General features: G+C 48.0%; 2 protein-coding genes and 1 long non-coding RNA gene across 3 annotated transcripts; all 3 read right to left on the bottom strand.

Moving 5' to 3' along the window:
* Positions 1-1,424: 1,424 nt before the first annotated feature.
* On the bottom strand, positions 1,425-6,067 carry LOC119310623 (probable L-type lectin-domain containing receptor kinase S.5). The gene is made up of 2 exons (XM_037586307.1): positions 4,637-6,067; positions 1,425-2,442 (listed from the first exon to the last, which is right to left on the bottom strand). The coding sequence occupies exons 1-2, from the start codon at positions 5,973-5,975 to the stop codon at positions 1,655-1,657; spliced, it is 2,127 nt and encodes a 708-aa protein (XP_037442204.1). The 5' UTR covers positions 5,976-6,067; the 3' UTR covers positions 1,425-1,654.
* A 2,013-nt stretch (positions 6,068-8,080) lies between these two features.
* Positions 8,081-12,385, bottom strand: LOC119309721. The gene is made up of 12 exons (XM_037585663.1): positions 12,355-12,385; positions 12,135-12,265; positions 11,756-12,043; positions 11,456-11,592; positions 10,873-10,946; positions 10,082-10,255; positions 9,873-10,000; positions 9,514-9,789; positions 9,250-9,371; positions 8,804-8,845; positions 8,646-8,708; positions 8,081-8,560 (listed from the first exon to the last, which is right to left on the bottom strand). Exons 1-12 carry the CDS (start codon positions 12,383-12,385, stop codon positions 8,407-8,409), a joined length of 1,620 nt encoding a protein of 539 aa, XP_037441560.1. The 3' UTR covers positions 8,081-8,406.
* Positions 12,386-13,295: 910 nt separating this feature from the next.
* Positions 13,296-14,438, bottom strand: LOC119305737. Its single transcript, XR_005148757.1, has 4 exons — positions 14,331-14,438; positions 13,843-13,917; positions 13,635-13,753; positions 13,296-13,542 (listed from the first exon to the last, which is right to left on the bottom strand). It is a non-coding gene; the product is annotated as an uncharacterized LOC119305737 (long non-coding RNA).
* Between the last annotated feature and the right edge of the window lie 8,023 nt (positions 14,439-22,461).

Here is a 22,461-nt window from a genome sequence, read left to right as displayed (position 1 = left end):
TCGGGTCATCCGCGCGGGCGTTTGAGACGGATTTGAGACAAGTCCCGTTGTAGATGCTCTTAGAAACCAGACTCTGTTGCATGCACAATTGTACCATTTTTCTAGATCTCCTAGGGCATCCCAAGTCTTATAGGCTGACGTATGGCCAGGCGATGTCATCAGGCAATGCCTTCGGTGGTTGAATGATCTAGAAGCTGAACCAAATTCCTGTTAGAGCCGTTGATGCGTCTAGCCTAGTATAGTAGCATCGCAATGGACAAGTCTATGCCGATGTGGCATCATAATATCAATCAGTATGGAAATAAATTAAAATATAAAAAGAATATACTAGTAATGGCGTTTCCAATCCCATGTTATAGAGTTAATTGCATATTGATTATCAGGGGCTTCATCTGCAGAAAACCATCTGGTCCCTAATCATTTGTAAAACTCACCGTGCATTCAGTAAACTTTTTGCAAAAGCACTGATCGGGTGATTTAGCCCGTTTAACCACTTTTCGACAAGTGGGGCCGAAATGTAAGGAGCTGATTTGACAACAAATTGACGTATACCTCCCTGGATCTTAAAAGAAAAAGCAATCAAGCCCCTCCCCTCCCCCACGGAGGGCATCTCCTTCCTCGCGCGCAGCAACAGGGGGGCACACCGGCCGGCGAGACGCGTGACGGCGCAGGAGATGTCCCCGCAAGCGCCGGCCGTCTTCGCGAGCGCGAGGGACAGCGGCGCACTGTCTCCACGAGCCTCCGCACGCTCTCGAGCCGCGCCACTTGGTCCTCTAGCGCGCCACAACGTCGATCCAGGGTGTGGCGGCCATCGGAGCTCGGTCTGGGCGGCGGTGAGCTCCTGGATCCACAAAGAGGAGGCGACAGGGTGGTGGCGCACCTCTCCTCTGCTCCCCTGGAGCCGGCAGCACGCTCCTGGGCATCGAGCGGCCTAGGTGTCACCGAGAGATGGCCAAGGAGCGGCCACGGCAGGGCCTGGGCGTCCCCGACAGATGGCCGAGGCGCGGCCACGACAGGGCCTGGGCGTGCCGCCGGCCTTCAAGGGCCCGAGCAGCAGCCGCACTTGCGCTGCTTCCGGCAGATGGCAGGGCTGGTGGAGCGAGCGCGCCCCGCGGCCGCGAGTATGGAGGCGCTCCTCCTGCCACTTGTTTGTCGTCACGAGTAAGAAGACGGGCGCGGCGGCGCTGGCAGTGGTCTCCGGCGATGGGAGTGGTGTGTCTGACAGTGGAGGAGTGGCGCCGACCGGACAGCAGCACGCCGGCGGTGAAGGGCTTTGGGGTGTTTGGACTGCTCGAGGTTATCCACAAGGGGAGGGGGGGACTGATTGCGTTTTTCCTTTACATGTAGGGGTGTGTGTTAATATGTTGCCAAATCAGCTCCTTACATTTCGGTCCCACTTGTCAGAGAGTGATTAAACGGGGTATATCACCTGATCGGTGCTTTTCGCAAAAAGTTTACTGAATGTGCGGTGATTTTTACAAATGATTAGGGACCAGGTGATTTTCTGCAGAAAAAGCCCGAAATGTGGTGGTTATATGCAATTAACTCCATGTTATATTACGTACCCATGTAATACGGCCAGCTCTCTCTCCATCCCCTCTCTCAAATGACCATCGAATTGCACTTAAGTCGCCACCATCAATCCACCATTATACTATCTCAACAGCGACGACGTCATCACCGTGCTGCAGGTGGCCGAGCTGCCAGAAGTATACATCTCCTCGTCGCCCTTCACGAGCACGACCGGCCACATGAACGCGGGCCTCGACGGCGGCACGTCCGGCGGCGGAGCGGAGTGCGTCAGGATCTGCAGGATGGCCTGCGCCTTGGGCCGCTCGCCAGGGTTCGGGTGGCTGCACGCGAGGCCCAGCAGCAGGAGCCGCTCCGCCTCGGCCTCGTCGAACGCGCCGGCGAGCCTCGGGTCGACGGCCTCGAGGACGCTCCCCGCGCCATGGAGCTCCCACGCCTCCTCCAGCAGCTGGCTGCACCCGGCAGGGTGGCAGCAGGAGTTCCGGCGGCCGCAGACGATCTCCAGCACGACGGCGCCGAAGCCGAAGACGTCCGACTCCCTGGTGGCCCGGCCGGTGTGGAAGCACTCGGGCGCGATGTAGCCCAGCGTGCCCGGCAGGCCGGCCCGGTCGGTGTAGGAGGTCTTGTCGGCGTCGAGCGCGCGGGCGAGGCCGAAGTCGCCGAGGCGGGCGTTGAAGGCGGCGTCCAGCATGATGTTGGACGGCTTCATGTCCCGGTGGATCACCACGTGGTCGTAGTCGTGGTGGAGGTAGTTGAGCGCCGACGCAACGCCAGCGGCCACCTTGTACCGCTGCTCCCAGCTGAGAGTCGGAGACGGAGCGTTGCCGGCGCGGCCGAAGAGGTGCCGGTCCAGGCTGCCGTTGGGCATTAGGTCGTACACCAGTAGCAACACGCCGTTCTGGTGGCACCAACCTGCAAACAATCAAACAAACAAACAAGCGCATCCATGATCTTTAGCTGTTAATTAATCAACCTTCAAGATCACATGGGAACAGTTTCGTGTGATGACTTGGGAGTGTTTTCAGCTGCTAATCTATCTTTCTTTTCTCAAGATCACATGGGAACAGTCACGTCTTCATCACACACAAGTACTGTATATTATACTGTAATGCAATTGGGGTGCTGGTGGGTGATGATGACCGATGAGTGTGAATTGCTTCTGTCAAATGGGAACTAATTAAGTCAGAGATGACTCATTTTCCGGCGGCCTACCCTACTGATATATTATCCAAAAAACAGTAAGCAAGGTCAATTTTTGCATCATCAGAAAGTGACGCATTGCTCGCGTTCGATTCTACCATGTCGCTTTGTTTTGTGCACTCCAATTATTGCATGGAGTTACCAGCCCGTGAAATTGCCTTTTTATTTCTAACTCCTAGTTGCCTACGTCGTGTGCTTATTACTAGTTAGTCCAAGTTTGACAGAGAAACCTTTGAAAAATGTGGCAGAGATGTTCAATGCCCTATTCTACTGATCTGATCTTAACCAGAGCTACATGCAAAACAGCAAGTCAAACCTATTTTTATCGCATGACCAAACTAACTAAGAAATGAACAATCTGAAATTGACAGACTAAGGGCATCGGCGACCCACAAATTTACAATTCAAACTAACCAAATGAAATTCGTTCAAACACAACTGGATTTCATTGTATGTCCGACTCTGGAGGTATAATTAATTAACATAATCTATGATTGCCGGTGCCTGTTTCCCGTGTCCGGCCATGAGCCTCGAGAACTGAAACTTTGCCTTCTTCAGTTTCACCTCGGCGCTCTCCAGCTCCGCCTCTATAACCTACACATCCAAAGCCCCGGGAAGTGAAGTTGTCCGCCTCCGCGTCGCCGCCAAGCAACTTAGCGGGCGTCAATTTTAGCCCACCAAACTTGCCTTCAACGGGAGAGGAGGAGCGAAGGCCTTCTTGGGACCTGAGCGGCGGCGACCTACCGTGTTCTACTCTTCCTCGTTGTCGGCGGCGCCCGCGAACGTGCCTTCTTAGTGGTCGTGGTGGTAGGCACCGTCTGGACAGTGTCCTTCGCCTCGTCACCGGTCTTGCCCCACACCTCCTCCAGCGCCTCGTCGAACTCCTTGTAGGCGGCCTCCAGTTCCGCCTGACGTTGGCGTACCGCCAGCGGGCGAGTCAGATCTCACAGGCGGAGCGGTAGGACTCGACAGTGTCGCCCGCTCCGCCAGGTCCATGTGCTTCATTGGGACGTCGTCATCCTCCGGTGCCTGCCGGCTAGCTAGCCGGCAACAATGATGGTCAGCTCCTTCTTTTGGTCCGTCGTCAGCATGTCCCATAGAGGTTTAGAGCGGGAGGAAGCCATGATGGGAGTGGTGCAGAGAGAAGAAAGGGATTGGAGGCGGATGCTTGCGGCTATGGCCAGGGAAGCAGTTTATATAGCAATGATGGACGACAGATGGATGGACGGTTGGCGTCAGAGTAGCCGCCTCGGAAACTGCGTGTCATTAATGTCGGCAGCAGACAGACGGACGGGCGGCGATTGTATCGTTTGAATGCAGAGCAGTCGCCTGCACTGGGAAGCGGCGCGGGCGGCACACCCTTCAATGCCGGCGCTAGTGAGAGGTCACGTCCCCTCTGGCAGGGCGTGAATGCGGCACCGACGCTTTGGAGCGGCGCTGACCATTTCGGGGCAAAAGCACGCAGGCGACGGAATGAGTTTGGGTGGGTCAGGGTGGTCAGACGCGGGCTTGGGGGCAAACCGGACGCCCGCAAAACCCCCACGCTTGTCTTCGATTTATAGGAGAAAACACGTCTGGACTGCTCGGCGGACCTATAAAGCCTGCGTTGAATGGCTTCCGCAGTCCGGACAACGTGGTCCGGACGTATGTGGACGGTTTAAGGGTCAGCGTTGGAGCATATAATAAACTATAGTCTAGTTTTAACCTCCTTTCCAGAAAATATATAATGAGCAATAATTCAGCAGAAAAATCAAAGTATTTAAGAATTGAACATTCCTAAAAAGTACTAATTAAAAATGAGCATAGTGAACTGGACAAGCTAACTGAACCTACAATGAGCAATAATTCAGCAAAAACGAAGAAGATTGGAAATGATATGATCTGGGACAAGCAATTCCTTACGTACCGATGAGCTTGACAAGATTACGGTGGCGGAGACGGTTGATGATGCTCAGTTCGGCGAGGAAGTCCTCCTGCCCCTTGGTGTTGGCCCCGGAGAACTGCTTCACGGCCACCTCCATGCTCCGCCCGCCTTCCCCGGCCACGGTGGCGCGGTACACCACGCCGTACCCTCCCTGCCCCAGCTTCATCTTCTCGTCGAAGTTGTTGGTCCCTCTCTTGAGCTCCCTGAAGTCGAACTCCCTCGGCATTCCCGGGATGGCGCTCAGGTCAACGGCGGTGACGCCGGCAACCATCTTGCCCTTCCTCCTGATGTTCAGGCCGGCGAGCAGCCCGATGGCGAGCGCGACGGCGCACGGCACGCCCACGGCCGCCCCGAGCTTCCACCCCGACATGGACCTGCTGGCCGTGCTTGAGTCGGGGAGCCTCTCCACCGTCATGTTCCACATGCGCACGCAGTTGAACTGGTACTTGACGCCCGTGGACGCCGAGAAGCCGAAGTAGGCTCGCTTGCCAAGGAGCACCGTCGAGAGGTCCAGCGGCGCATCGAGTACAGCGACGCCGGGCCTGCTCCCGTTCGTGGCCATGTATGCCCGCACGCGCCGCGTCGCGCCGTTGTAGTCGACCCAGACCATGTAGAAGCCGTCGTTGACCGTGGTGTCGATGGGGGCGAGCTGGATGCCGAAGGGCGTGAGCGAGGCGGCGTGGGTTGAGCGGACGCCGTTCACGTCGAGGCCGACGTGGTTGTCGTCGAGGTCGTAGGGCTGCTTCACCGTGTCCAGCTCCACGGCCGCGAACCCGTTGGCGGCGTTGCCGTCGGTGGACGCGTTGGTGAGGCCCAGGTACCCGCCGTGGCTGCCAGGGGGCGGACTCCCGCCGCCGTTGCTGGACGCGACGACGAACGCGAGGCCTTCGCCCTTGTTGGTCGCGTTGGCGCGGTAGAGGTTGATCCGGAACACGGTGGAGAAGGAGGCGACGTACCTGCCGCCGGCGGGTTCAGAGGCCCAGAGGACGAACGGCGAGGAGAGGAAGACGCTACCAGTCTGGTTGACGAGGAAGTTGTCGGGCCCGCTGGCGCTATTGCTGTCCGGGGTGATCTGGAGCGTGTTCTGGGTGACGCTGGAGTTGCCGGCAAAGGTCAGGTTGGCGGGGAGCTGCATGAGGGACCGGTCGAACGTGGGGAAGGAGAAGGTGGTGAACTCCTTGCCGCCGACGGTGCTGGTGAAGGTGGCGGACTGGGCGCGGACGGCGTGGAGGGTCAAGCAGACGGAGATGCACCACAGCAGGACGCCGGCGGCGGTGGAGCAAGGAAGGTGGCAGGAAGGCCCCATGGATGGAGGCACCATGGGGAAGATCGAGTAGAGGAGACGGTGGTCAGATGGCAAGCGGTGACGTACGTACGTGCACTGATGTACCAATCCAACACGGGGTTGGTAGAGAAGCTGGGGGTCGTCGCGCGTCTTTTGCGGCTCACCACCTCTTCCCACTTGTTGCCACTGACCACTGCTCCTCTTACAGCGACTCTATTAGACCCGTAAAAGTCACACCCGGAGAACACGTTTACAGTTTGCTGTAGATCAGATTTACGGCGCGAATTCGTGCGCTGCAGATCTGACCCCGTATATAAAACTGTAAAGTTTGAAAAAAACAAACATTTGCATGGAAAACTTGCAACGATATTTATCATAAAGAAAAGTATACTTTTGGTCCCCCAACTCTCGGTGAAGTGTAGATTTGGTTCTCAACTCCGAAATCGGACAACTTACATTCCCAATTACCGAACCGGACAAGGTTCGTGTCTTTCTTTTAAAAAAATCTGTGTTCCTTTTTCACTCCATGAACTTTGTTTGAAATTCATGTACTTGTTTCAAGTTGACATAATTTTTCAAGTCCCATATTTTTCTAATTTCCGTAAAAGAAATCCAAATCCGCGTACCTTTTCAAGTTCGCATAAAATTTTCAAATTCATGAACTCTTTCCAAAAAGATGTACGCAAATATGAAAAAGTACGTTAATTTTTTAAAAATAGATGAATTTGAAAAACTACATGAACTTTAAAGAAGTACATGGATTTGAAAAAAGTAAGTGAACTTGGAAAAAGTACGCAGATTTTAAAAAAATACACAAAATTTTAAAAAGTTCACGTATTTGAAAAAAGTAGCAGAATTTGAAAACATTAAGACTTGGGAAAAAGTACGCGAATTTGGGCAACGCGGTCAAAACCGGGGTGAGACAACACCAAAACCGGTCAAAACCGTGAGCAGGAATTGAGGGACGAAAAATATGCTTTTCTCTTTATTATACATAACTAGCAAAAGAGCCCGTGCGTTGCAACGGGAGAGAAAACATAACACACACTCTTAACTCAACAACCATCATTCAAGATCACAATAGGTCCATCTCCTTTATTTTTGCGAGGCATCATATTTGTGTTGCCGCTTATCCTCCTTCTCATCCTCGTCGGCGATGGCCTCAGTGTTCATACAAAACAATAAAAAAATGTGTGTTGAATATGGTTAATCCTAAGGCGTCTCTCTCTCCCTCTCTCCTCCCTCTCCCTCCCTTCCTCTCTCTCTCTCTCTCTCTCTCTCTCTCTCTCTCTCTCTCTCTCTCGCTTTCTCTCACTCTCGCGATGAGAAATCTGTTGTTTTCCCCTGCGATATTTTCAGAGGTATGCATGTGTAGTTATCGATGTTTTCTTTTCCCTATATGGTTATAGTGGGGTGTTTATTTGCAATCTGGATCGTCGCCGGTATGAAAAAAAGGATCTTGCGCTATAAATTATAAGTTTGCTTCGATAACAATATTTTGAAAATATTTAACAAGTAAAATTAACATCATATTTAGATTCCACACATTTTTCTAATAAAATTTCATATATAATATGTTAAAATCGAAGTTATGGTTTAAAAGATATAGAGAATTTAGAAAATCATTTGGTTTGACTCAAATATATTCCAAAATTATTTTAATATATTTAACAGGTAAAAATAATCTCATATTCATATTCTACATATTTTTCTAATCAAATTTCATATATAACATGTTCAAATCGAAGTTACGGTTTAAAAGATATGGATGATTTTAAAAAGCATTTGTTTGACTTAAATATGATCCGCGGATGAATTACCTAAAACATCAGGGTGGGGGGGGGTTCGAAAACTGTAAAATAACGGTTCGGGCGTGACTTAAATCCGGACGGCGGGTTAATTTCAAGAAAAGGCAGGGACTTTTATGTAAAATACAAAAATAACGATTCGTTTTAACTTAAGACATGACTGCGGGTTGAATTCTCTGAAATAGAGGGACTTTTCTAAAAAATGTCATGACGGACGAAAGAAACCCAATTTGCTTTATTATTAAGTCATACTACATCATACATAATTGTTCATCATACTAAGGGTCGATGACGCCTCGACACGGCGGGTCCGCATCAGCCTCCAGCTTGACGGCGAGCGGCCCGAGCTCCTCCGGCTCTCTCTTGACCGGAGTGAGACGTGCTCGTCATGTAAGAGTCACGGGATTTTGCGGCAGTATATTATTCACATTGATGGTAAAACACTAGCACAACCCTAGCGACACCAATCAAGCAGTTCAGGACGGATGACTGACATCCAACCATCAACAAAACATTACCAATACTACTAGTACTACTACCAGGATTTTAAAAGGGGTTCGTCATAGCAAAGGCATTACTAATGCTACTAGTACTCGGTCACCGAAAGGTGGCTGAGAATGGAGGCCAGGGAACCAACCAACAAGAGAACATCATCAGTGCTAGCAGTGATCATCAGCTCTACGACCAACGTGACATCTCACAGGCGGAGGCCAATTGCCACGTTCCAAACGGTCAGCTCGCAGAAGAGGCCATGTGCGACGACGCTTAGGATCAGCTCTACGTTCAACACGGCGTGGTTCAGGCAACGGCCATCTGTCATGAGCAAGTACAAGTCGATGAGAGATTTATTTTAAACAATGTACAGATAGATAGTATTAACATGTGTAAGAAAGAATACTTGTTTCCATCAACCGCTGCGATAGTATCAGTATTTCTGTGCGTCCCTCCAGGCAACAACCATCTGTTGTTGATAAGACATATTTCAAAAGGCACAAGAGTTACTGGATAAAATTTATTTCAAACAATATGTAACATATGGTATTCAAGAAAGAATACCTGTTTTCAACACCCTCGACAGTAGTATCATCTGCACTAGTCCTGCAAGTAGACCCAAAATCAATTTTACCATGAGAAAATGAGTTAGTTAAACCAATGACATACCAGCTTGGTGCATTAAAAATAGGATAAGAGCATGAGGAGAGGGTGTGGATAAGTATGGTATCAAGTATGATAATAGCAGATAACAACAGAACACACCCATGAATTAAGTTTTCGGGATCATGTACAATTATATCACTACATCAGTGCATAGTATTACAGCTTGGGGAACACACAAGTGCACAGCACATGCGCATTGTCATACCAGCCCAAACAAATTGGACCCAAATAATGCTTAAGTGAAAATGATTGAACGATGTGAAAACTAGACATGAATGTACTGACAGGACAACTTCCCTTAAAACCTAGAAACTTCTTCTATTTAAAAAGAAGAAGAGGCATACCGTTTTTTATTTAAGAGGCGATTAATAACATCCCTCGGCAGGAACGGAGTTTCTTCCTCATCATAAAAGTTCATTCCAACAAAATTCCCATCGTTGTCAATAAGAGGGCCCCCAATCCCAGCCTAGCAAAACAAAAGTAGCAACATACAAAGGTTACACAGAGATATCATTTGATAGATGTAGTGAGAGCTAGCTTATGTTAGTACTCCAATGCTAATAAATTTTTTCGCATGTTAAAGGTACCGAGAAGTCCACAAGAAATACCTTGGTGATTTTACAGGTGGAGACACAAAGTTGTATGCAATCAAGTTCGCTTTGTTTGCCAATCAACACCTTCCCCTCGACAGCCATTAGTTTGCGATGTGCAAAAAGACTACCCACAGCTATTACGTCCATAGATGAGGTAACTGGATCCCCACTGATTTTTATTGTCCGAGGACGCCAAAATCCCATGATGTCAACAAGAGCAACATTGTAGTGTAAATTATAACAGTTCAATATCCCTACGACTAGAAATCCATTTGGAAGGACAACTTCAATCTGCAATGATAATAATATATGTTAACCAGTATCTGAAATGAAAAGGCACAAAATAATAATTGATAGCAGTTAGTAGTAACAACCTTCAAGTTCTCATCAATCATGTGTGCACTGCCAGGAACTCTAACCAAACTTGCTGAAGTCAGAATTGTTGCAGAGCATGCTTTGCCCTTTATAAATATACCTGAGCAAGAAAACTTTTTTGCAAATCCTATAGAGATAACAATTTCAGTTATCAATCATTGATCAAGTAAAACATGGAAAAGTAAGGACTGTATAACAGAGTCATCACCATTGAAGGAAGCAAGTGAGACAACACTCTGATTCATTTTTGAAGCAAGACGTTTGCTTGATTTTGAAGCAAGCGAGTAGGCACTTTGATCCATTTCGAAACAAACACTTTTGAATGGTTTGCTCAAGATATCCTTCTTGAATAAATCATCGAGATGATTAATGTATTTCCCACCTAGCATGATACACAAGTTAAATGTGTTTGATAAAGTTTTTGAAGTGTGCATGTGCAACATAAGGAACTACTCAGCAAAATAAGTAAAAATATATTGGCCGCCAAGGGGTCATGGTAGGCCATTGTAGTTCAACTTTCCATATGTAATCCAAGAAAATTGGAGTCTGATAGTAATGATCCATCTTCCTTGTTCCATCCCACCTACCCTTCACCAAAAGTAACTCCCTGACTGGTGGAGTCATCAATGCACCATTTCCACATCTTGCTTAAGGGTTTGCCAATTATGTCATAAGTATTGATGTTTCTATGTTATCTTGTTTTCCTAACTCCAAGTCAGTTTCTGTGCCTGTGGATTTGCAGACTGATGTGCCACATGCATGATTAAATTTACTTTTATGATTTCCATAGCAACAAGCGGGCATTCGCCTAGTTTATCAAATAAATAAAATTGTGAAGACATAATGCTAGTACTAATCAGTCGGTACGTTTTTGCTATGTATGAACAGTATATGACCACACACCAAGTTAGTGGATAGGTAGGATCCCCAATAATCTCCCAGTTAGGTTGTTTATGACATAAAAATGGGGAAGCTATCCTATGAAATAAAATTGCTCACCTCCTGGCATGAAATATGATTGTCCATAACGACTATTCATTTTTGCTACAGCATTGTCAACCTCTTCCTTAACACTGCCCCACAATGTAGAAAACTCTGATAAATCGACAAAGAAAAGATAATACAGACCTTACACAAAATGAGCTATTAAATAAGGGAAATAAGACCCAAATAGTTGCAGATATTTCACAGCAGAGAAATGTAAGAAAATCTAAAACAATTTCTCCAGAGGTCTGTTTAAATGCAAGTTCAGAGTGTAGCAGAAATATGTATTAGCGCCAGATTAAAATAACAACCGTAATCTAGTACAGTGCAAATGCAGCTTGTTGGGCTACGGGAAGGGATGGTCACAGATGCAGAGCAACATGAGATGTAAAAAAACACAAGTACAAAATAGCTAATGGGGCAGTTTTGGGGATAAATCGTAAACCTCAGAAGCTGCTCTTTGACTTTCAGAATGATACACCTTACACAAATTCAAATAGAAACAGGGCAGGGAGATGTAGTATAGGACGAAGTGAGAGAGAAGCATGGATAAGCCAAACAGAGTGTGTGGTTCATCGATACTGAAAAGTGCGCATACCTGACCATCCCGCGAAAGAACATGAATTCACGAATTGAAGGCCTTTGTACGTAGGGGGTCTTTCTTTGTTTGGTGCCAGAGCAGTTCATCCCAACAAAGTTGCCATCAAAGTCAACAAGGGGACCTCCAATCCCGACCTAGCACAAACATGAGGATGAAGTTATGCATGAAAAATGCAATTCACAATTCCTGAAACTAAGGATATGCATCAGCGCATACAACGATAGAATGTAGATTAAGCCATTCATACCATCATACAGTTATTTATTTGAACTGTACAAACTGAAGCAGCTATCTCACCTCGTGGATTCGCCATGTGCTTAACATTTTCTCGTTGATATGAACGCTTAAAGAGGCAAGATCTACTCCGCCTGTGGTCTTTAATTCCCCCGAATCAAAATAGCGCCATACAGCTGCTACCTTCCTATAAGGCTCAAACGGCATGGCGCGATCAAGACTTAGATGACTTAGATGGGCGGCACCAGTAACATCAACGTTCTTGATTTTGACGATGAAATAATCAACATATAACCGAGGATTCTCTATCCACCCCGTGACAGCCTGATGATCGGGGAGGCGTACTTTTATCTGAAATGAGAACAGGGCAATGGCTGCACTGAATTAATCATTACAGGTGCAGCATATATATTAGCATAATTAATAATCCAGAAAAAGTTACCGTCAAACTTTCAGCGATCTTATCTCTAGGCCAAGTATAAGGAATCAAATTTATCGATGTCAGGAAACACGTAGCATCAGGACATGCGCTTTCAACACATATACCTGTGCATTCGCGTAACATGGTATCACCTGAAGAGGGAGAGAGTCATACGTGCAAACTGAATAGCTGATCATAAAAAAAGGTAACATGAGAAATTATTAACAGTATGATCACCAACCGTCGAATGAGGCCAGCGCCACAACACTCATGCTTAATCTCGAAAGTACTTGCTTACTCAAGGCGCCTTTTCTGGATTCACTCAATCTCGCTGCGGACTTAGCGCTCAAACCTAGTTAATTGAAATAAAATCATGTGTGATACAGTTAATAGAACAGTCACCTATGAATAGGCAGGAAAAGGAAGCAAAAATGGACTCACTTGGCCAAATTGCTTTCATCTCACTGTTCATTTTTGCCCTTGTAGCATCATCAACCCCTTCCTTAACACTGCAGCGCAATGTAGAAAATTCAAAGTGTTCAATCCACGAAGGAAATATATCGCAACCACATTGAACAAGGGAAAGTTAGAACAACAAGAAGGGAGGCAAATAGTTACAGATATTTCACCGCAGAGAATTTAAGAAAATCTTTAACAATTTAAGAAGAGAAACACATGAGTACAAAAATGGCTAGTGGGACAGTTTTTGGGATAAACTCGTAAACCTTAGAAGCTGCTGTTGATACAGCTCGCACACAAACTCAAATAAAAATAGAAGGATGTATGTGGCACAATAGGATGCAGCAAGAGAGACACATGGGTAAGCCAAAGAGGGAAGGGCAGTTCATCAATACAAAAAGTGTGCATACCTGACCATCCCCTTATGCAACAAGAATCGAAGAATTCGCTCCCTTCGCACGTAGGCAGTCTTTTCCATTTTGGTACGAGAGGAGTTCATCCCAACAAAGTTGCCATCAAAATCAACAAGGGGGCCTCCAATCCCTGCCTAGCGCAAAAGTGACAATGAAGTTACACAGAGAAAATGCAACTCATACTGACTGAAACTAAGGATATGCGCATACAATGGTAGAAATATACTATTAAGCCATTGACACAATCATACAGTTATTTATGTGAACTGTACAAAGCAGCTCACCTTGCGGATCCGGCACGTGCTTACGATTGTCTCACCGGTTAGAAGGCTTGGAGAGGCAAGATTTAGTCCCCTTGTGGACTTTAGAAGTCCTGAATTGAAACAGCGCCATACAGCTACTACCTTCGTATGAGGCTCAAACTGCATGTCACCATCAAGACTTGCGACATCAACTCCAGACACATTCCTGATGTTGACAATGAAAAAATCAACATATATCCCGGGATCCTCTATCCGCCCAGTGACAATCCGATTATTCGAAAGGCGTACTTTAATCTGGAACGAGCACATGGTGAATTAATGATTACAGGTGCAGCACATACAAGCATAATTAATTATCCATGAAAGGAGAAGAGAGAAAAAGCTACCGTCAAACTTGCAGGCCAAGTTGGTGGAATCAACTGTCTGGATGTTAGGATTGTAGCTTCAGAATCAGGAGCTGAGGTTTCAATGCATATGCCTGTGCATTCGCGTAACTTGGTATCACCTACGCACACGTGCAGACCGAATATTTGGTCATTATAATAAAACAGGCAATATGAGAAAGTATTAACAGTAATAAGTATAATTACCAACCATCAAATGAAGCAAGCGACACGACACTCCTACTCAATCTTGAAACTGCTTGCTCACTGAGTTGACTCAAGGCGCCTGCTAATTAAGGGGATATACCATCCAAAGCTAGTTAATTGAAATAAAATCGTACTATGTGATAGTACAGCTAACAGAAGAGAAGCGACAATTTTATTGGTATATGAGTGTAAATATGCACTTGCAGGGAAACAGCGGCATGGACTGACTTGGCCTAGCTACCCTTTTGTTTTCCATCCAGCCTGAACAGCAAGGAACAGAATTCAACTAACACTTAACAGAATTCAACTAGTGGATCGATATGGTTGCCAAAAAAATTGGAGGGACTGGACTATCCGTGTACAATATGCGATCTGAGGAGGAAACTTTTAGATCAAAAACCAAGAAAGAAAGATTTTGATTTAGATCTCGGACAATCCAAGCAACCAAAATTTCACCGGAGGTGGAGAAGCGATATACGGAGTATATAGTACCTTGGAAACAAGCTCACCGGCCGCCGCCGCTGGATTCGTCGACGGAAGGACCTCTGCTCCGACTAGTCCACTCCAGCAGGATCGGTTTCTTGGGGAAGTGGAGCAGGATGCTGTCACGTCCCAATAGTAGTCGAAGTAGGCTTTGGTAGATTTTTTTTAGGGTTAGTAGGCTTTGGTAGATTTTTTTTTTTTTGAGTCGAAGTAGGCTTTGGTAGATGAATTAGGCACTGGAGCCCCACGGTCATTCGTCGGCCTTTCCGCTTGACTCCTTTTTATTCCTTGTCCGTGTCCCTTATTTTTTAAAAAGTAGCCAGGCTAGACTTAATTTTAGGATCCCGATAAATGTCACACATGTGCACGAACACATCGCAACTTTGAATGTTTTTGATGGCAAGTTTAATGATGCAAGGATGGCAACTTTAGTTGTCAAGCATGGCAACTTTAGTTGTCAAGCATGGCAACTTCTTTTTTTTATGACAAGTTTAAGTTTTTTGGGTTTTTTTTAAATGGCAACTTTTGTTTGAAAAACGCCAGGGCCGGATTGCTTCGTGCCACACATGTGGCACTTATCATTTGAGTAATTTTAAGATATCATCTCCAATTTCTCATAAAGAAAATGGGAAGATATCCTTTCCTTGATATAATTATATAATGTCCTGACATTTTACATACAACACCCCATACATCAATATTTCATTAGCGGTGACAGAATAATACACACATTTACTTTATGATCTAATACTTGGGCAATATTAGCGTCACTTATAGTAATTTGAATTTATGTTAACATTAGAATACTGCCGTCGCGACGGCTTGTATGTGTCCGGGCCATGTGTGCTCTATAATCTCCTTACGACAAAACTTGACGGGTATTTATTCATTTCATCATCATATTATATATATTTTTGGCTCATTTCAAATCAATAGTATTGACATTCAACAATACATCGTATGGCTCTTTTATCGCTTGCCCTCACTTTGAGCTATTGATTTTATTATTATTTTGAAAAGGTTCTTTATTCTTTTTTATTATATATGAATGTTTGCCATTAACATTTATTTATTCTGTATGGTTTTCACATAATATTTATTTTGGTCAAAAACCGTATCAACAGATGCTCCCTCGAGGTTGGGTCCGAGTGTATTTTGATTCGGGTCCACAGCTTGAAACTTTTCTTGAAACATAGTACAAACGCAAGCGCTCATATATACGCGCATACACTCACCCCCTATGAACGCACACACGCAACCCTATCCCTGTGAGCCCCTTTGAGATACTGAGCCAGCATATCATCTTGAGATTTACGAAGTCATTGTAGGCACCTCATAGTCTTTTTTGTGGGAATAAAACTTGAATTACTCAGTCAAAGTATCTTTACAATCCTCTCTTACTGGTCAAGGACCTCGACTGGTCCTAACCCTAACCAGGTCATTGTTCTATCATTAATTCTAGCAAAAGAAGCCAATTTATCACCGGCTTTATTCTGAGAACGGGGCGTGTGAGTAATACAAAAATTACAAGTACTTCTAAGCTTCTTTATCTCAAGCAATACGTCAGCATATATTGATCTGTCAACTTCCATGCTCTGGATCATGTTCACTGTATTGACTGGATCCGGTTCAATAATGATAGGCAAATCACTCCTCTGTAGGGCAAAGGCCAACCCTCCTTACATGCGCAAATCTTCGCTTTTAATGCCTGCCAACAAGAGTACAACTTCCTACATGCTGAGAAGATGATTGCTCATGTATCGTCTCTGAGAATCATGCATGCGCCAACTTCTCCATTTGATACATATGACCCGTTAGAATTCAACTTGACCCACCCTTGCGCTGGAGGCCGCCAACTGGAAGCAACGCCTAGAGCTGGAGCGCTGTTATTTTTAGCAGTCTGGTCAAGGGCTATGACCATCTTCCCTTTACGTGAATCAACGTTTATATTCAATTTAATTCCAATGATTGAATCCAGGTGACTTTGAAGAAAACAAACAAAGACCTCCACGGGTGGTGCTAGTTTATTGTGAACCATTTCATTGCGAACATACCAGCTTCTCCACAAGTTCATTAATAGTGTGCATCTAATAGCTTAATCTAAAGGCGCCAGAAGTTGGAGCAACCATTCCTTCCCTGAGTTCTTAATGAATCCCATAGCCTGTAGACATCAAACATTTGCCATCTTTTCATATAGCTGCCCGCCGAGAGGGCATACCAAGAAAGGGTGAAAATTGTCCTCCACTTCCCTTGCACATATTGGACACACATCAGAAGTTTCCAACCCAATTCTATGTTTCTTCTGACAAGTCGACACAGAGTTTGTCACCATGCGTCACGCAAAATTCCGTACTATCGGTGGTGCGTCGCTCGACCAAATAAATTTCCAACATGGACATGATCCCAACGGGTTAGCACTAGAGGCAATTGATCGACTTCCCCTATGAGCTTGTTCAAATGCCCGATCATAGGCGCTCTCAACAGAGAACTGACAGAGCATCATCTGAGTTAATTGATGCCCGGATCTTCAATACTTCAGCAACATCCGTGGAGAAAAAATGCCTCATTAATAGTGCATAATTCCAGGTTTCATTATCATTTAACAATCCTGAGACAAATCTGATCCGACATCTACCTTGAGGAGAGATAGGTTTATAAGAGTGAGGTCTCGACATCCAATTTATCCCTCCAAATCCATGTGCTTTCTACCATCGCCCACTCACCATTCCAACCCCTTCTTCAGCAATGCCAGACCATGACTTATTGCTTTCCACGAAGACGAAGCATTACCGGCAAACACAGTATCCTTCAATTTTTCATTAGATTAGTATCTTGCCTTAAGAACTTAGGCACACAGGCTTCGAGGATTAGAAAATAAATGCCATGCTTGACGAGCTAGCAAGGCTTGATGATTAAATAAAAGGAAGTCACGAAAACATGTACCTCCCTTATATTTAGGTTGCATATGGCTATCCCAACTCCTCCAATTGACCGTCCTTTTGCCGTGTGCTGCACCACAATAAAAGTTCCTTACCATCCCGGACAGATCATCATAGACTGAAAAAGGGAACTTAATTAAAAAACCCATGATGTAAGTTGGTAGAGCCCGGACTATCGATTTAATGAGTACTTCACGTCCGGGTTAAGCCAAGAGACCATTTCCCCATTGAATTAGAGGGTGTTTGTTTCCAGGGACTTATTGGTTTAGGGACTTAAAAAAGTCCCTATAAATCCCATCTAAACCAAACAGGAGGGACTTATAGGGACTTAAAGTGGTCATTTGGGACTTATGAAATAAGACTCTCAAGAGGGACTTATAGTTGTAATATGGTCTTATAGGGACTTATAAGTCCCAGGAACCAAACAGGTAGGGACTTTTTAAGGACTTGGGACTTATAAGTTGGGACTAAAAAAAGTCCTAGGACTTATGAACCAAACAGGGCCTTAATCTTTTGGAGCCAAGAGACGCCTCGTAGTCGATGGAAAGGTCTCCTTCCACCGAACACGCATCGTCGAAAATTCTGCAATAAATCTAAAAAATTGCGAGCATCATGACTTAAATCTTGATGAGCCGAGGATATCACTGTCCTCCTAACCATCCAAACACAGTTTGCTTCGCCCTAGAACTCGAAACTTGACAACACATATTTCATGCGTACATGGGCTAATGATTTTTTAATATTTCTTTTTTGAACACAGTCGAAATCGCTCACATATACGAGCATACACTCATCCATGTGAACGCACGCATGCACCGCCTATCCATATGAGCATCTCCGAGAGACTGAGCATGCACAACATCATGAGATTGATAAAGTCATTACAGACGCCTCGTAGTCGACGGAAATGTCTCCACCCATTAAACGTACATCACCGGAAAGCCTGAAATAAATCTAGAAAAATGCAAGCAGCAATGTCAAGTCGAGGACTTCAACCTGATGGACTGATATATTTTTAAGTATTCCTTTTTAATGCGTCTAATTAATTAATCAATATGCCAGATATATATGTGGATATACATTTTATTTTTATCTATGTGATGCTAACCAATCTTGTAAGAACATCTACGGTCAGACTTGGCAAATCCGACCCCTCAAACGCCCGCGAACGCGTTCGGGCGCGTCTGCAGACACTGACCGGTCAAGCCTCAAATTACCTTTTTTCCACAACCAGACACCTCAAATAGCATACCTCAAATCCATCAAACTCATGCAACTACATAAACAATGCATTACACACATCGTCCGGCTACTACATCACTAACATGCCATCGAACTACCAAAATTTGGCATGTTTGGATATGGTGGAGAAGGTCATCCACGGCTTCCCTTGCCCTTCCCGGATCCCTTGCCGTCCTTCTCGCAGAAGTACCGGTCAAAGACACAGTAGGGATCGAGCGGAATCTGCTCGTCGCTGGAGTTGTCTGACCCGTGGATGTCCTCCTTCTCCTCCTTGGGTGGCAGTCCAGCCATGGCACGGACTGCCCGATTCTGCTCTCGGGCAAGGGCGTGGGTGTTCCTCCACTGTTGCTTCTTTACAATGCGGGCGCAGATGGATTCCTCCTCTGCGAATGCCCGCGTCGCCGCATCAGCCGCCTCCACCGCTGCCATGTCGACAGCGAGGCAGACCCTTATCCTCTCCTTCCCACGCCGGGCACACGTGTCCCGGTGGGACTCATACTCCATCGGAGCGGTGATGGGGAAGGGGGGTTTGAAGGTTCCAGGGATCGCGATGAACCAGCCCCGGAGGATCTGGACGCCCGATGCGCCGACGCTATGGAGTCGCGTCAGACAGATCCTACCGTCGGTCAGGCGCTGTCCTCCCAGGAGCGGTGGAGTGCAATGCGGACGGTCATTGTCTCCTTCAACCCGTACGGGATGACACCCTAATCGACGGATCCAGACTTGTCAAAGTCAGATCCATTGTCCGCCATGCCAGAGAAGGCCGAAGATCGCCGGACGGGAGCTTTTGGGTGACGGAGGGGAGTGGAGTGAAGTGGCTAGGGTTTGGTCCGGCCAATGAATGAGAAGGAATAAATGTCGGGCCGGGTGCCAGCGTGGGTCGGGTCCGACGTGGCATCCGTCCCATATTTAGGTTGGATATGAGAGGTGCCGATCAGACCGAAAGTTTGAGGCCTGTTCGTCTGTCTGGGTTGAATTTTTGTGACAGGTGGGTGACCGGTCCGTCCGTCCGACATTTGAGACGGGTTTGAAACGCCCGGTTGTAGATGCTCTAATCGTGCAAGCTAGCTATGCACACGATACTTTCACGCACTACTCACACACAACAACTCACACAAACCGTTGGATTGCTTTGTTTGTTTAATCTGTATGGCTTGTAACTCGTGTCGTCCGCTAATCGTGCATGATCACATAGTGTGCACAGCACTTTCGAGCTAAAATCAGGCCACGTTTGAGGTGAGCTGCCCAAGAAACTCTCGTCTAACAAATTTTATCCAATCGGCCAATTAAGAAACAGTATAATGGAGCCCTCTCAGCGACTTGAGCTCGTAGCCGTCGGATTCACTCACCTGCGACCTGGATAGCTCGAGCGTAACACAAGTGCACTTTTGACTCGCCACCTGACGCATCAAACAGCGGACCCAAACGTTTTCGGGCCGCCGCTCTGGAGATCGATTTGCCGAAAAAGGCTTTCGTCCCGCTTTATATATAAAGCACAGATCAACCACAACCCAAGTACAAGCACACCCCACGACAACACACGCACACACCCAAGGCGGGATACATAGGCGCTGTGCGCAGCAACACCACCCCTAACACTACAAGAGCAACCAGGGACCTTCACCGGGAACAGGCCACCGCGAAGAGATGAAGCCGCATATGACGAACCGAGAGCTCCAAGGCGGCGCCTCCAAGAAGGTTACGACGCTAGCGCGCCGCCACCGCCTGACCCGGGGGTCAGAGTTTCCTCTGGAGCAACACGATGACCGGTGAGAGCTGCGACGACGCCTTCAAGAAGGTAACGCGCTACGTCGCCGCCGGTCCGTCCGAGGATAGAACGGGTTTTCACCCCAGCAAGCACTCACCGCCACCGAACGCCACACCCCTGCCACCATGCCGCCCACACGGCCATGGTCACCGGGCAGCACCAAGCCACGGGCTCTGCCCATGAGCACCGCGCTACCACCACCAGGGCCGCCGCCCCGGCATCCAAGACCTTGACACCACCGCACCCGAGACCCGTCGCTACGCCAACCAAAGAGACGAGTGGAAAGGTCGCTCCTTTACACACCCCTAGACGGCCCCCGGCGCCGAGACCCAAAGGGCTGGCCCAAAAAAAGGCCTCCATCACCTGTCCTGCTGCACCGGGTGCAAGACAAGCTCAGTCCTGCTGCCAGGCGCGAGACGAGGTCGGTCCTGCTGCCGGGCGCGAGACAAGCACGGTCCTGCTGCCGGGCGCGAGACGAGCTCGGTCCTGCTGCCGGGCGCGAGACGAGCTCGGTCCTGCTGCCGGGCGCGAGACGAGCTCTGTCTCGCAGCCACGGGCGTGAGACGAGCAATGGAAAGCAACTGGGAGCAGTCCAGCCCTATGACGAGGGTAGAGCCCGGACGACGAAGGGAGGGATCGAAGGTCGAAAAAGGCCGCTCACCGACGGCCGACGCCGCTCTCGGAGATGACCAGCCGCCGCCGTGACACGATCCAGACCACCGCCATGAGCCACCACCACGCCGTGGCAACCCACATCCCCGCATCCACGCCATGGCCAACACCACCGAAAGCTCCACCACCCCACCGGAGAAGCACAGCCGCCAGCAGCACCACCACCACCTTAGCAGGGCCGCCGGCCGTCCCCGCCGCCACCAACCACCAACACCAACCAGATCTGGGCAGAGCCACCCAGATCCGCCGCCAGAGCAACCCGCCTCCTCGGATCCCCACAAGCCGCGCTGGAGGGGGGAGGAAGGAGAGGGGGGGCACTCCTGCGGGCCACCACGACGCCGGAGAGGGGGAGGGGAGCCGGAGCAGAGGAGAGCCGCCGCCCGACGCCGACGGGCAGGAGGGGGCGCCCCGCAACGTCGGCCACCTGCGCGCGGGAGGAGACGCCCCGCCGCCGCCTGCGCCACGCGGCCTTTGGCCGGTGACGTCGCCGGCGGCGGCGAGGGAGGAGAGGCCGAGGCGAGGGGCTGGGGCGGCGGCGCTAGAGAAGCCGCCCGGAGTCGCCCGCGGGAGCGACTCTGGGGCGGACCTCTCCCTTCGTTTCCTCTCCCAGACGAACTGAATTAGAGTGACCTGGAGATCGATTTAGGAGGAAGAGTACGACGATGTAGCCAGGGAGAATTTAAGGTGCTTCCGCACCTCCCGTGGTACAGTGATACGAGAGTTCGTGGTCCGTCAGATCAAAGATCTAGTGGTCACAGGAAGAGCTTGTGCAAACTTGCAAAAAAAAGAGAAGTCCCGTAATTTTGCACGTGTCCATAACTAAAACACTAGCCGTTGGATCTTTGATCCGACAGATCACAAACTCTCATATCAGTGTATCACAGGAGGTGCGGGAGCACCTGAAATTCTCCATGCACGGGGGAGTATGAGAGTCCATGCACGGGGGAGCATGGGAGTGGAGAGGGGAAGGAGGAGACAGACGTGGGGCTCCATGGGAGTCCATGCACGGGGGAGCATGGGAGTGGAGAGGGGAAGGAGGAGACAGACGTGGGGCTCGAGGTGTGTGGGGATTGATTGTAGGGTTTCACAGCTAGCGCACGCGAAATCCACCCCATATTTTCATGTACCCCCACTTTGGTAAAACTTCTCACGTACGCAAACTCGAAATGAAACCACTAGTTCTATCGGCCCCATGGCTAATAAGCCCCGCCCGTCATCCACTCTTGAAGCAGCTATGAATGTGAAAATGAACTAACTCCTGACCAAGCGCGAGCGGTCAAAACAAAGTGATAGTAAAAGAATCGTGCGGTCCAACAGGCTTGGCACACGCGGTTGCCTCAGAATGGCAGGTAGCCTAGCGTCATTTATGGTAGAAATTGCAGGTTAGTGTTCTAGCTGAAAAGTATTTAAGTTGCAGATTTCAAGGCAGTTTTAAGATCTAGAGCCAAAATGATACATGTGCACCTGCTGTTTTTTTCAGTGAGTAAACAACATTGAAGAACGTCCCCTTTCTCCCTCC

This window comes from Triticum dicoccoides, chromosome 5B (genome assembly GCF_002162155.2).
Source record: "Triticum dicoccoides isolate Atlit2015 ecotype Zavitan chromosome 5B, WEW_v2.0, whole genome shotgun sequence".
NCBI lineage: Eukaryota > Viridiplantae > Streptophyta > Magnoliopsida > Poales > Poaceae > Triticum > Triticum dicoccoides.
Note: the sequence above shows the minus strand (reverse complement) of the source record. Positions and strands in the feature narration are given on the sequence as shown.

Excerpts from the sequence above, each read along its gene's own strand:
- LOC119310623 (XM_037586307.1), bottom strand. The coding sequence starts at position 5,975 with ATGGTGCCTCCATCCATGGGGCCTTCCTGCCACCTTCCTTGCTCCACC. Across the intron at positions 2,443-4,636 it reads TAATCTTGTCAAGCTCATCG|GTTGGTGCCACCAGAACGGC; the intron begins GTACGTAAGGAA and ends GATTGTTTGCAG.
- LOC119309721 (XM_037585663.1), bottom strand. The coding sequence starts at position 12,385 with ATGAGTGTTGTGGCGCTGGCCTCATTCGACG. Across the intron at positions 12,044-12,134 it reads AGATCGCTGAAAGTTTGACG|ATAAAAGTACGCCTCCCCGA; the intron begins GTAACTTTTTCT and ends TTCTCATTTCAG. Across the intron at positions 8,561-8,645 it reads GCAGCGGTTGATGGAAACAA|ATGGCCGTTGCCTGAACCAC; the intron begins GTATTCTTTCTT and ends TGCTCATGACAG.